Source organism: Rutidosis leptorrhynchoides, chromosome 8 (genome assembly GCF_046630445.1).
Source record: "Rutidosis leptorrhynchoides isolate AG116_Rl617_1_P2 chromosome 8, CSIRO_AGI_Rlap_v1, whole genome shotgun sequence".
In the NCBI taxonomy this organism is placed as follows: Eukaryota; Viridiplantae; Streptophyta; class Magnoliopsida; order Asterales; family Asteraceae; genus Rutidosis; species Rutidosis leptorrhynchoides.
In genome coordinates, this window is record NC_092340.1 from 24417428 (window position 1) to 24432822 (window position 15395).

At 34.8% G+C, this 15395-nt stretch overlaps 1 protein-coding gene across 1 annotated transcript; it reads left to right on the plus strand.

Moving 5' to 3' along the window:
• Window positions 1-12790: 12790 nt before the first annotated feature.
• On the plus strand, window positions 12791-14288 carry LOC139863235 (uncharacterized). Its single transcript, XM_071851878.1, has 2 exons — window positions 12791-13140; window positions 13733-14288. Exons 1-2 carry the CDS (start codon window positions 12791-12793, stop codon window positions 14286-14288), a joined length of 906 nt encoding a protein of 301 aa, XP_071707979.1.
• Window positions 14289-15395: the final 1107 nt, after the last annotated feature.

A 15395-nucleotide genomic window follows, 5' to 3' on the forward strand; every position in this document is an offset into this window, starting at 1 on the left:
AGAACTATACCACACACGACCTTGAGTTAGGTGCCGTGGTATTTGCATTAAAGATATGGAGACATTATCTATATGGTACCCAGTTTATGGTGTACACTGACCATAAAAGTCTTCGACACATCTTTGATCAAAAACAGCTGAACATGAGGCAAAGCCGATGGCTCGAGTTATTGAACGATTATTACTGTGAGCTGAAATATCATCCTGGCAAGGCGAATGTAGTTGCCGATGCCCTTAGTCGGAAAGACGATGTTAAACGTGTTCGTGCTCTAAACCTGAAAATCAAATCAAATCTTATCTCACGAATCTGTGAAGCTCAATTGGAAGCCATTAAACCGACACTTATCGAAGGTGAAGGACCCATTGGTTTTGAGAACCAACTTCAAGTGAAAGCTAATAGTACACGGTACTTTGGCAACAGAATTTGGGTTCCTCGTTTCGGTAATCTCCGTGAACTAGTCTTGGATGAAGCTCATAAGACTAGATATTCTATTCATCCCGGTTCCAGTAAAATGTATCATGATGTGAAGCAATTCTACTGGTGGCCTAATATGAAAACCGACATTGCTACTTATGTTAGTAAGTGTCTTACTTGTTTGAAGGTCAAGGCCGAACATCAAAAGCCTTCTGGTCTGTTGACACAACTCGATATTCCACAGTGGAAGTGGGAGTGCATCACTATGGACTTTATTACTAAGTTACCTAAGACTTCGAACGGTAACGATACTATCTGGGTCGTAGTTGATCGTGTTACTAAATCTGCGCATTTCATACCTATCAAGGAAACCGACAAGATGGAGAGATTAGTACAGCTTTATATTAAAGAAATCGTCTCGCGTCATGGTGTTCCTATCTCGATTATTTCTGATCGCGACAGTCGATTTGTTTCTAGATTTTGGAAAACTTTACAATCTGCTCTTGGAACTCAACTCGACATGAGTCAGCCTATCATCCTCAAACTGATGGTCAAAGTGAACGAACCATTAAAACACTGGAAGATATGCTTCGCGCTTGTGTTATCGACTTTGGCAAAGGCTGGGATAGACATCTGCCTTTGGTTGAATTTTCTTATAACAACAGTTATCACTCTAGCATTAAAGCTGCACCTTTTGAAGCTCTATATGGACGGAAGTGTAGATCCCCTCTGTGTTGGGATGAACTTGAGGACAGACATTTAACTGGTCCTGAAATTATTCACGAAACTACCGAAAAGATCGTTCAAATCAAGCAACGTTTAGAAACTGCCCGTAGCCGACAGAAGAGTTATGCCGATAAGAAACGAAAGGACATTGAATACCAAGTTGGAGATAAAGTCATGTTGAAAGTATCCCCTTGGAAAGGTGTTGTCCGTTTCGTTAAACGAAGTAAACTCAGTCCACGATATGTTGGACCTTTCACAATCACTGAAAGAATTGGTCCCGTGGCATATCGATTAGAACTACCAACCGAACTCAGTCAAGTACATGATGTGTTTCATGTCTCAAATCTTAAACGGTGTATTGCTGATGACACTCTCGTTATTCCTTTGGATGACATTCGCATTGATGATAAAATGCACTTCATAAAGGAACCCGTAGAAGTCATGGACCGATCTGCTAAACGCTTAAAACAAAGCACCATACCTATTGTTAAGATCCGTTGGAATTCACGACGTGGCCCCGAGTATACCTGGGAACGTGAAGACCAAATGAAACAGAAATATCTCCATCTCTTCTCAACCGCTGATGCATCCGAGAAGTCTACCTAAAACTTCGGGACGAAGTTTTTATTAACGGGGAGGTACTATAACAACCCTCACTTTTCGACTTCTAAATTTACTGAATTAACCCTAGGGTTATCTGCCTGACTATATGTATTAAGGGTTGTTATATACAATTAAATATTGACCGAATAGTAATTTTTAGTCAACAATGTACGCTTAAATAAATAATATATTATTAATTTATATAATTTGACATAATTTAACTAAGTATATAAACTTTGTATCACTTTTATTATTTAGTTAATGTATTATATATGTAACTATATAATAAATCCAATTATATATAAATGTAATAATATTTACAAACTTACTAAAACTATAGTTTAATAATTAAAATCATAATTATTATTAAAAATACAAAATACCGAATTATTTATCACTTTTATGCAAAATTTGTATTTATTAATTAAATAAAAAAAAATATTGACAAATATTCTTGGAAAAGAACTAAATCAATTTGTTTATTTATATAAAAAAATCCTTAAAATAAATGAATTTAAAAAAATAAATAAATTACTTTTTAATTAAAAATTATAATGGAAAAATTACTTTTATTATTTTATTTTGTGCATTATCCCATGACCTAACATTTAATACTTTTGAATTTTAAAATCCCATTAAAAATTAAAATATTTCTTTTTCTTTTAATTATTTTATTCTTTTTACCTAATTTTTTCAAGTATAAATACCCCTCATTTCTCATTCAAACTCATACCAAAATTTCTCTCATTTTCTCTTTGAAGAATTACTACTAGTAAGTATTCTTTTCTTACTTTTTACTTTTTACTTTTTATTTTTTACTTCGGTTTATTAATTTTTTTTTTACCAAAACATGTAAATAATGTTATAAATTATATGCAATTAAAAAATAAAATAAATAACATGTTATAATTAGTAATATATGTTACTAAAAATTATAAAAGTATTTTTATGAATTAATATATAGGAATTATAATTAAAATCGAATTAATGAATATATATGTATATACGCACCTAACGTGAAGGTTATAATTAAAGATAGCATACAAAGACTACAAACATCACCGCTACTTGTGGCCTAGGGTGATCCTTGTTACCATTATGGGACGCTTGTGGATCTCGAATGCCAAGACTTAAATTCTGGTCAAGAGATCCTGGGCCACTCGGTAACAATAGATCATTCGAGTGACTTGCATGTTAGCAACGAAATTTGGGCGAGATTGTACAATATCTTTGTTAAGAATTATAACCCGAACATTCTTAAACTAGAAGCTTACTATAAGTGGAAGCTTTCTATAAATAGTAAGTTTTCAAAAATAGAAACTTTTGAGAAATAGGAACTTTTCTCGAAAACCGTCAATGTCAATATAGTTGCTATATTAATAAACATACTTTATGTCAGTTAGACATTAACTAATCAAACGTTATACCTCTAGGTTGATATCCAGATCACTTACTTGCTTTACTTTCCTTCTTGCGTGGAATACTTCAACTGCTATTTAAGGTGAATTCATAGCCCCTCTTTATTGCTAGCAAACTTACTTACTTTACTTGGGGTGAGACACATGCTGTTTTTACTTTTTACAATTTAGACACAAGTACCAAACTGTTAAACTATGCTATACCCGGCTATGTCCGACTAAGTCCCTATAGTGATATTTTTAATTGCTGCGGCATTCTTAATTATTGGGGATAGGCCTATCGGGAGTAACGTCCCCGATACATTTGACTAAGTCTTTGTATTACTTGAGAATGAAATTAAACCGACAAGGACAGACACAACTTGTCATGGGGCAAACTTGAACGTTTAGTCTAAATATCACGCTTTGGCATAACTTTTTGATCCTGCGGGAGATCAACTTTACAAACTAAATCTTGTGGTCTAAAACAACGGTCAAACTTTTGTTAAACCTATGAACTTCACTCAACCTTTTGGTTGACACTTTAGCATGTTTTGTCTCAGGTGCTGTTTGATTCAAGCTTACTCATCTACTGCTTATGTGATGCTACTTGGACATAGGATCAAGAGATTATCACATTTATTACTATTGCATTTAAACATTTACTTTACTCATTTGTAACGACATTTCATTTTCCGCTGCGTACTCCATAAAGTTTAACTTTCTCATTTAGTATTGTTCTCGTTATTATAATATGTTGGTATATTTTGATATTAAGTCACATTTTGCCCAGGCCTGGGGGTGTGATATAAATTAACTTTCTCTAATATATCATCATCATGTAAATAGAACAAACACATATCTGAACAAAACCAAAATCGAACATTTGAAGTGACATAAATAGAATCGAATACTATAGTTACTTTACATTTTACTATCAAGTACTCCGTAATATGCAATGCAATATCAATACATTTCAATGAATTTAAAATGTTACACGTTCCAGATGTGTTATTTTGTATATAAATATAAATAAATAAATGTAAATCAGTGATAATTTTTTTTTTTTTGTTATTTTTATAAGTTATTTCTAGTAAAATGCTATTACGTATTAGACTAGGGTGTTTGATGTCGCAAAAAATCGTATCACGTAAGATGCATGTAAGGTGTTTGATGAAATGTCTGAAAGAAAACATTGATCATGATATCAGGCAGGAGCAAGAGGCACCTTGTGTCCTTGCGTCCCCGGGAAACAAGGTCGCAAGAGGCACCTTGCGTCCTTGCGTCTACCGGGAAGCAAGGTCGCAAACAGGCACCTTGCGACCTTGCGTCTTGCGCGGGCAAATTGTCAAATTTTTTTTTTATGGGTTCTGAGTCAAAAAAAGGAAGAAAAAATGATTATTTTAGTAATAATCCCTTGTATATTTGGGCTATGTTGTTATAATATTTTACACTTAATTATTTTGATGATATATGCCCATCAGCCCATACACCCATTTTAGAATTTTGATGACATATGCCCATCAGCCCATACACCCACCCAACCCATTTGGATAAAAACTACATAGTCTCACATATGTGAAAACAATACTAAACTTGAACTCTAAATCAATAATTCTATCAGTTCAAAATTTTAAAATTAATAATTGCAACATTATTAAAATAAAGTAATAACTTTGTTCTCATCATATTACCATATTAACTATTAGACAAAACTTACGAATAGTACCAGGGGTATTTTCGTCTTTTTACCTTTTTTTTTTTTCTTTTTTTCAAGTAACACAACAAAAGCCCCCACACTTTGTTCAAAAATTAAAAATCGGCCCCCAAAACAGGGGGTTAAAGCGTCAAATCAAAATTTTCATAAAATATCTTAAATAAACTCCACTCAAATACTCAACAGGTCATATCTTCTCGCTCGCAACGAGTTAAATTTTTCCGACACCATCCTTAAACTTGAAATAATTTTATGAACACAATGTTACTAACTATACGCAAAACGGACACTTTTAAAAAAACGCAAAATATTTAGGGTACTTTTCATATATGTTGATTTTTCACTCGCAAGCTCCGTAACTAAACATAATAAAATACATTAAAAATCGAACCCTGGCGCGAAGCGAGGGTTCGAAAACTAGTTATTACTATATTATCTAATAGATAAAAATGGTGAATAGTAACTAGGAGTATTTTCGTCATTTTTTTTCAAATTCTAATTAAATTTCACTACACCACCAAAGACCCCCACACTTTTTCAAATATTCAAATCGACCCTCCAAAAAGGGGGTAAAGTATCAAATAACCATTTTCATAAAATATCTTAAATAAACTCCACCCAAATATTCAACGGGTCATATCTTCTCGCTCGCAACGAGTTAAATTTTTCCGACACCATCGTTAAACTCGAAATAATTTTAGGAACACAATGCCACTAACTATACGCAAAACGGACGCTTTTAAAAAAACGCTAAAAATTTGGGGTACTTTTCATACACGTTGATTTTGCGTTAAATTTTTAAAAGTCGATAATTACATAGCTAAACGCGGAGATGGACATATATTATTAATTTAAAATAACATTTAAATTTTTCACGGGTTATACCTTTTAGTTCGACTCGAGTTGTGCTTCAACGACATCATTCTTTTGCCACAAAATAATTTTACAAACTAAACGCAATAAAATACATTGAAAACCGGACCCCCGTCGCGAAGCGAGGGTTCAACAACTAGTTATAACTATAACTATAATTATAACATTTATGTGGTAACATTATGTAATACCTAGATCGGGTAATCCAGCATATATATTACTGTATTACCTAGACAAATACTTATACGTTCAAGCATGAACACCACTTTCTATCAATATACGCGCGGGGGGGGGGGGGGGGGGGGGGGGACGAGAGGAACGTTTTAATAATAATATTAGAGCACAGGGAGTTGTTCGGTGTTAAATCTCGGTGTTAAATTTAACACTGGATTTAACACTGATGCCAAAACAGGGGAAATGGTTCAGTGTAAATCTCAGTGTTAAATCATTATTTAATTATTATTATTTAATTTATTTAACTAATAAAAAATATAATATAAATAAAAATAATATTTTGGTGATTTAACGGTAATTTAACACCGGAGGAGAGTGGTGTGCACCGGTGTCTCCGGTGTTAAATCTCTAAACACACCGTTAGCTATATAACGTTGAAGCATTTAACATGGATTTAACGGTGATTTAACACCGGAGGGGAGTGGTGCGCACCGGTGTCCCCGGTGTTAAATCTCTTTAACGGTGGCAAAAGTGTTCGACTCCTAGAGCTCTTAATAATATAATCATAATAATAACTAATAATTAATAATTAATAATAATAATAATAATAATAATAATAATAATAATAATAATAATAATAATAATAATAATAATAATAAAAGGCTTTGAAGTTGTAACCTTGAGCTATCAATAAAATTTGTTGCTTTTTCAAAAAAATAAAAATATAATAATAATAATAATAATAATAATAATAATAATAATAATAATAATAATAATAATAATAATAATAATAATAATAATAATAATAATAATAATAATAATACGTAGTAGGAGTATTAGTAGTAGTGTAGAATTCAAGCCTAAAGTATTTAATTGGGATAGTGATATGTGCACAACCCTTTTTTGTTATGTACACAACTAACATGTTTAACAGTGTTATACAGTACAACACTGTAAAACATGTTAGTTATGTACATAATAAAAAATAATTGTGTACATATCATCACCCATTTAATTGTGGTGTTATAGCTCTCAATCAAGGACGATCTATTATGTCAGGAGTGGTAGCATGAACTATTACTAAAATACGCGATATAATGGAAAATCTTTTAAATTTTAACTAGTGATACCACTTGATAGTTTAAATTTTGTTGATTTACACCACTGAATTGTGTAATTTTTTTTTTAAGTTGTAACTAGTGACTACAATTTTTATATCCGCTACTGCTCTCAATTATAAAAAAAATCATTAACACTTGCTTATGTCTACCGTTATTCATTTGAGAATACTTTCAATCAAAGAGTTAGAGTTTAAATCCCCTTGTAAACATATTGGTGAATAAATTCTTGATGAGTGTGGTTTTAAAACTAAAATAAAATGAAATAAAAAAATCGTGATGAGTGTTGCGTTGGCGTTTTATAATTAAAAAAAATAAAATAATAATAATAAATCAAATACAGTAGCTTTTAATTCACGAGAGAAGGGTCACTTTCATGGATGAGGGTCTGATACAACCCAATACCCATGGGTCACATACTAAAATACCAACGGTTTCAGTTTCTTTTCATTCTAGAACTTGACTAGAACTTGAAAGGGGCCCACAATGACGTTGTTTTATGTGTGTAATCCGTGTTTCCTTCCTTCCTTTTCCTTAATGGATGTAATCTCAATCACTTCAGTCTCAACCAAAACTAGATAATGACTGATTTATATTACTTTATCTTCTATCTTAAAATCTTAAATTCACTAATACGTACCAAATTTTATTTTCAATCATTCCAAATTCGATTTCATTTAAAGTAAATAAAATTTGTGTCCCAAATAAATTCAAGGAATATAAGATGAAAGATTTTTTCCTTTGTAACCTTCCATTCTCATATCCTCTTAGAATTTAGAATTTAGAAAATAAACAACTACGATTATTGATTTGTATATACTAATCGATATATCAATAATAAAAAAATATTTTTAAATTTAATTAGCAATGCATTTTGAAGTGATTAGAAAAAACATCAAAATAATTGTGAATACCTGTATGTCGATTAAAATGTATACATATTAATATAAGTAACCCTTTTTTATAGATAGCCTTAAGACCACTTTTAACAGGAGCGTGGTTGAAGCTCCATTGCAGCTTCCTTCCAACGGCTCCATTGCTAGCAAGCTTCCTAGCAACGTGGTTGAAGGATCGTGATTGAAAATGTCGTTGAATAGCATATTGGATTACAGAGCTATTTGTTTTATTGGTTTGTACCATATGCTTTAAAAAGTATACATTGTATTAGTTAATTAATTTAAGTGGGTCCATTTAATAGTGAAGGAGTATGTCATGGATACTAGGGAGTGTGATGGGTAAAGGATAGGAAGAAGTTGCTGAAATGGCCCTGATCTAGGAGCAATGTGGTTGTATGACAGATGTCATGGATTATAGTGGTCTAGCCAACAATTTTATTACATATTCCTTACGGAGTATATAATTTATATCTATTAAAAGGGTGATGATTCGTACACCACCTAACTTTAGCTATACACCACTAAACATGTTTTATAGTGTTGTACTGTATAACCCTGTAACGCACATTTAGTGGTGTGCGGCTAAAAATAGGTGGTGTACGAATCACTCCCCTTATTAATATTTTTAATTTTCGGGTAAAAGATAATGGAGTGTGTGAGAGAGAAAGAGAGGAGAGAGAGGGTGAGGAGAGAGAATCAGAATTTCCACCGGGCAGGCACGAATTTTGCGAGAGATCGATTCAATGGAAGGTTTCAAGATCGTTTGAGATGGCTATTCGGAATGCGTTTGACTTCGTTTATGTTTTTGAACTTCCCGGAGAGTTGGGGTGTTCCAGACCTATGGAGAATCTTCAAAAGTTACGGTGAGATCCGTGATGTGTATATGGCAGGAAAACTTCTCAAAGGTGGTCATCGTTTTTCATTCGCTAGGTTTAGCAACGTGCAGAATGCTGATATCATGCTTTCATCACTCAGTAAGATATTTTTTGATGGCCAGCCAATCAAAGTGTTTAAGGCGCATGACAGAGCAGGATACAATCTAGATGATGGAAGATACGAGAAGGAGCAACATAGCAGAGTTCCAAATAACAACCATGCACACCAGAACAGAGCTTACAACTCAGCTGCGGGTCAACATAATAGAGAATGGAGGGATGAATTCCCAAAGCTCCCAGATTTAAGGTTTAAACTAAATGAAAAATATGAATGGAAGAAAACTGTCGAGAGGAAGGATTCCTTAAAAAAGGTCATAGTCAAAGAATCTCAATGCGTGAAACACCTAGCAGGAAGATCCATTATTGGGGAGGTAGTCAATTGGAAACTCATAAGTCAAATTGGTGACTTGTGTAGGGCCGAAGGTATGGTAAACTATGACATAAAATATCTGGGAGGCTTGAAGTTCTTATGGGTCTTTTATTCTTCTTTTGAGGCTAAGCACGTCATGAACAATCGAGAACATGCTATTCATAAATGGTGTAGAAACACAGAAATCATAGGACCAAGGATTAGTTGTTAAAAACGGCTAGCTTGGGTCAAAATCTCTGGGACCCCTGTCACATGTTGGAATGAATCGGTGTTTATCTCAGTAGGCAATCTATTAGGTGATGTTCTCGATACGAAAAACCGTTCCATTACTCAAAGTATTCAACAACTGGAATGTGGTTGGGTTCTAATACACACAAGAAATAGTTTGAGAAAGATTGAAGAAGAAGTAACACTTTTGTCACGTAATGATGAAATTCAGGCTTATGTAGAAGAAGACATTACTAAGAAGGTAACCATGGTATTAGAAGATGAAGTAGAAGTTGAAGAAGATAACATTGGACTTCATGTAGGTTCGACTAAATCCAAAGAGGAAGAAGATGAGTTTATAGATGATACGTTCAGTAACTCTGATGATGATGGCAACCTTTCGCCGTTTGAATCTGATTATGAAGAAGATCTCCTAATAAACAATGGTGGTGGGTTCCAGGTGGGTGAAAAACAAGATTCCGGCGACATTCGTGACCGGGAAAATTAAAGGGTAGAAGACGGAGAGTCAGGCTGCTTTGAGACTCAGAATCTTTTCCAAGAAAACAACTTTGTAGATCGTGTGGGACATGACGATGATGTCAGACTTGATGGCGGCTCTAACGTACCCAAGATTATTAATGCTGGGTGTATACCGAACTGCTTGTCTCCTGTATCCGACTCAATTTCCAATAATTGTGCATCAACACCTATAAGGTCAAACAATGATATTGGGCTCTCGGGCCCATCAAAGATTACTGAGTCTAAAAGCCCAATAAGTGAAAAAGCAAAACAAGGTGGTGAGGAGGAAAATAATAATGACAAGGATCCATCATTGGGCCATACAAATAATACCAGCAGCCCAAGTCATAACCCTGCAATCGAGCCCAATATTCCTGACCCAAACATTGAGGTACCAAATAAAATCAATGATCCAGTAACAGATGTCGGTCCAAGTAAACCAAATAACTCAAGTGGGGTGGATCTATACGATGGAAATAAAGGAATTGCAAGGATATCAAAATTGAAGAAGCAAGGAATGGAAAAGATTTCGGATAAACACAATGGATCTCGAGTGCAGGTCAATAAGAAGTGCTGTTGGTCAAGCATTAGGAGATAGAAAACTTCATCAAGATTAATGAACATCAAAAGTGCGGCAAGGAATATCAAACCTGGTGATCAGCCTCTTCGTTCTAAATGTTCCTCTTGTGCCAAAAAAATCCACGAGCACCTCTAACGATGACCAAGGTATTTCTTCATCTGCTAATTCGCTTAATTCCAGGGAAATTAGAGAGTATGGGTGCAAGTTGCGTTTGAAATGGAAGGAGAGGAATATCTCTCATTAAGTTCTCTGTTTTTTCTCGATTCATATTTGTTCATAATTAAGATTATATCTCTTAATATTAGAGGATTCGGGTTAGGCGGTCCAGATGATAAAGTGGGATGGGTTAGGAAATTAATTCGAAAAGAGAGACCGGATTTTGTTGCCTTTCAAGAAACAAGACTAAACTTAGTTGAAGAAAAATGGATACGCTCAATTTGGGGATCTACAAATTGTGAGTTCATCCAGAGAGCCAGGGTTGGGATGGAAGGTGGGCAATTGTTAATATGGGATATAAACATTTTTGATGCAGTTGAAATTATAAATGTAAATGTCGATCGGGTTATTGGGGTTCGTGGCATATGGAAGGATTTTGGTAATGAGATAAATGTCCTAAATATCCATGGTCCACACGATGATGCAAAAAAGGTGGAACTTTGGGATGCTTTAACAAATATGATAAACACAACGGATGATGCTTGTATATTTTGCGGGGATTTTAATGAAGTAAGGGATCAAGAGAGGTTCAAATGCGATTTTTTCGAATACAGGGCTCGAAGATTTAATGACTTTATAGCAAATAATAGGCTATTGGATATACCGTTGGGGGGGGTAGGAACTTCACTCGGGTTAGTAACGATGGTATCATATATAGTAAGCTTGATCGTTTTCTTGTGAATGAAAAATTCTACAATTTGTAGAAAGATCTTACGGCGGTTGTTATGAAAAGACATCTCTCGGATCACTGCCCGATTGTATTAAAGGATGAAGAGCTAAACTTTGGTCCGAAGCCATTTAAAATATTCGATGCGTGGCTAGAAGAAGATGGTATTGACCAAATTATTTCAGATGCTTGGGCAAATCCAATCCAGGCGAATAAAAGAAAAGACTGCTTGTTTAGAAACAAACTAAAAAGTGTCAAAAACGCATTGAAGGAATGGAGCAAAACCTATAATAATTTGGATAGTGAAATTGAAGCACTAAAAGGTACGGCTGTCAATCCTGAAATAAAGGCAGAAACTTGCAGTTTAGACGATAGTGAGAAGATACTTTGGAGGGATTGGAGGAAGAAATGGGTTGAAAAGGAACGAATGAGAGCAAACATGCTAAAACAAAAAGCACGATTAAAATGGGTCATAGATGGGGATGAGAACACAAAGTTTTTTCATACGACAATACGAAGAAACAATCATAATTGCAATTTCAGAGGGTTACCAATTAATGGGGTTTGGAACGTTTCTCCAAACGACATCAAAGAGGAAATCTTCAATCACTTCAAGAAAACCTTCGAAGAACTGGACATCTTGAAACCTAGCATGGAGGATCTAAGTTACCCTAGCCTGGCCCACGAAGACGCAGCAAAACTGGAAGCTCCATTAGATGAAAAAGAAATAAAAGATGCGGTTTTTGATTGCGGGAGTTCCAAGTCCCCAGGCCCGGATGGCTTTAATCTAGGATTCTACAAAAAGTATAGGGATACCATAAAGGGAGAACTTATTAATGCTATCGAGTGATTTTGGAATAATGGTGAATTTTCACGTGGATGTAATGCATCCTTTGTAACGTTAATTCCTAAAAAACCGAATCCTTAAGGTCTTGGCAACTTTCGACCCATAAGTCTATTTGGTAGTTATTGTAAAGTAATTGCCAAGGTCCTCTCGAATAGATTAAGGAAAAACATTCCCTCACTTATCGGTATAGAGCAAAGCGCTTTCTTAAAAGAAATATTCATTTTAGATAGTGCGTTAATTGTAAACGAAAGTATAGATTTCCTAAGAGCAAAAAAACAAAAGGGTATACTTTTTAAAGTTGATTTTGAAAAAGCGTTCGATTGTATAAGTTGGAATTTTCTAATGGATGTGATGAAGTGTATGGGGTTTGGCGCAAAGTAGAGAAAGTGGATACTCCCGCGTCTAAAATCCGCAACTATCTCAATTTTAGTAAACGGATCTCCTACTAATGATTCTCTTTAGGAAGGGGCATTTGTCAAGGTGATCCACTATCCCCGTTTCTATTTATATTAGTCGCGGAGGGTTTCAATATGTTGACAAAAGCAGCCACGGATAAGGGTCTCTTCAAAGGCGTGAAAATTGGAAACGATAATGTACAAGTGTCACATCTACAATACGCGGATGATACTATTTTTCTAGGAGAGTGGAGTCAAAAAATTGATTTTAGTCTACAAAATCTCCTTAAGTGTTTTGAATTGGTATCGGGTTTGAAAGTTAATTTTCATAAAAGTTGTTTGTATGGTATTGGCATTAGCATTGATGAGATCGGGTATGTTGCTAGTCGATTGGGTTGCAAAGTAGGGTCCTTCCCATTTACCTACCTCGGGTTACCTATTGGTGAGAAGATGAATAAACTAAAGAATTGGAACCCGGTTATAAGGTTAAATCTAGACTCTCGAATTGGAAAATGAAAACGTTGTCATTCGGAGGAAGAAGTGTGTTTATTAAATCGATCTTAAATAGCCTTCCATTGTATTATTTCTCGTTTTTTCGTGCCCCGTCATGTGTGCTCAAAATACTTGAGAGTGTGAGGAGAAATTTCTTTTGGGGCGGGTCGGATTCGGGTCATAAAATTCCTAGGGTAAAATGGGATCGTGTAGTTACATCCTCTGAAAACGGGGGGGGGGGGGGGGGGGGGGGTTAAATTTTGGCATTTTAAAAAATAAAAACTTAGCCTTATTGGGAAAGTGGTGGTGGAGGTTCAATACCGAAACCGATTCACTTTGGGGGAAAATTATTCGAAGTTTATATGGTTCTTATGGGGGCTTGGATTTAGAGATCGAAGAAATTCGATCCCTAAAGCCAAGTGTTTGGCATAACATTATCTTAGCAGGGTTTGAAATCGAAGGCATGGGCATTCCTTTTACAGATTCTTTCGTGCAGCAAGTTGGTGATGGCTCCTCAACAAAGCTCTAGGAAGACAATTGGTGTGGCAAAGGAAAATTGAAGCAGCTGCTCCCTCGACTTTTTAGACTTGAAGCTTCACCTGAGGCTTTGATCAGCGAGAAAGTCGAATTGGGAGATGCAGGTCCAAGATTGATATGCGACTGGATCCGTACACCTACAGGAAGAACGGAAGGCGAGCTTTTGGAACTAACAAATATTATTGCAGGTTATAATTTTGACATTACCACTCGGGACAGTTTCAAATGGGCGCTTTCAACCGATGGAAAGTTCACTGTCAATCGCCTATCCTCTATCATCGATGCTCACTCCTTTTCGGGTAATATCTCAGCTCAAGAAACTTTACGTAACTCTCTGGTTCCCAAAAAATTAGAATTACTTGTTTGGCGAGCAAACTTGAAACGTTTACCCGTAAGGGTGGAGCTAGACAATAGAGGCATAGATCTTGATAGTGTTCGTTGTCCATTGTGTGATGAAGACTTGGAGACTATAGATCATGCGTTTATATTTTGCAATCAAGTGATGGATATTTGGAATCGTGTGTTCTCTTGGTGGGGTTTTGGTAATATATCGAGTTTTAGCATAAATGAAATACTACAAGATAACGTTCCGGTAACATCGTAATATCAAGGTAAAAGGGTATGGCAAATGGTTAAATGGGTATGTGTTTATTTGTTATGGTCAAACCGAAACAAAGTGGTTTTTCGCGGTGAAGGGTGGAATCCTCCGGTGGCACTAAACGAGATTCAAATCAAGTCTTATGAATGGATCTCTCATAGATCGCGGGGTAGAAAATTCGATTGGTTAACTTGGATAAACGACCCGAGTATGTATCTAAAATAGCTTGTAATCTTATTTGTGTAATTTCAAAGTTTGCTTTCCCTGCAAACTAGTCGCGTAGGTCACTTATGTGGTAGTATGAGTTATTTCTTGCTCTCTTCCACAATTTGTAAATTGTAATATTGTGTTGATTCATAAAATTTCTTTGCTTAAAAAAAAAAATAGAAAAAAAAAAAATCCCTATTAAACACTTTTCATGTTCACATGTTAATGAAAGAATAAAGTCGCGCTAATATTAGTTATCTATCTAGAAACGATGAATCTTAGCTCTTCGATATTTGAAGCATGTGAGCTTGACTTTTTATATTAAGCATGTGAGCTTTTGACTACAGATTTATGTTGTTGGTTGCAATTTTGCACATCTCCTATGCTCATTTATGATGTGCTTTTCTTGCGTGCATACTATGATACAAGTGTTCAAATAAACTCGTATCTAGAATGTTTGACTATCTATCTATATGAATTTTGAAACAGTTGACCTTTTACACTAAAATATTACGGAGTATTTTTCAACGATATACGAGTTTACTATTTTGCGTGCATTAAACTCTTGTTCTGTGTATATGAAATTGAAAGTGGAACAAATTATTACGCATATCAAAAGTCAAAACGATTGACCAAACAAATTTTGTTTTGCAAAAGAAAATAAAAGATAATAACAATAAGTATAAATTATATCTAGAGCTATATTTGTATCGGGTGAATGCAACGCCTGTTGGTTTCTATGTGGCAAGCATCCAACGCCTATATTTCAAATAGCGTGGCGTTACTTTGCAGCGTTTGGCGGGCGTAAGTTGGTATCCAACATGAGAAACAGCGAGAGTGAGTTTGTCTTTATTAATTTTATATAATTATTTATAAAATATTATTTTAAAACCTATTACTCCATTA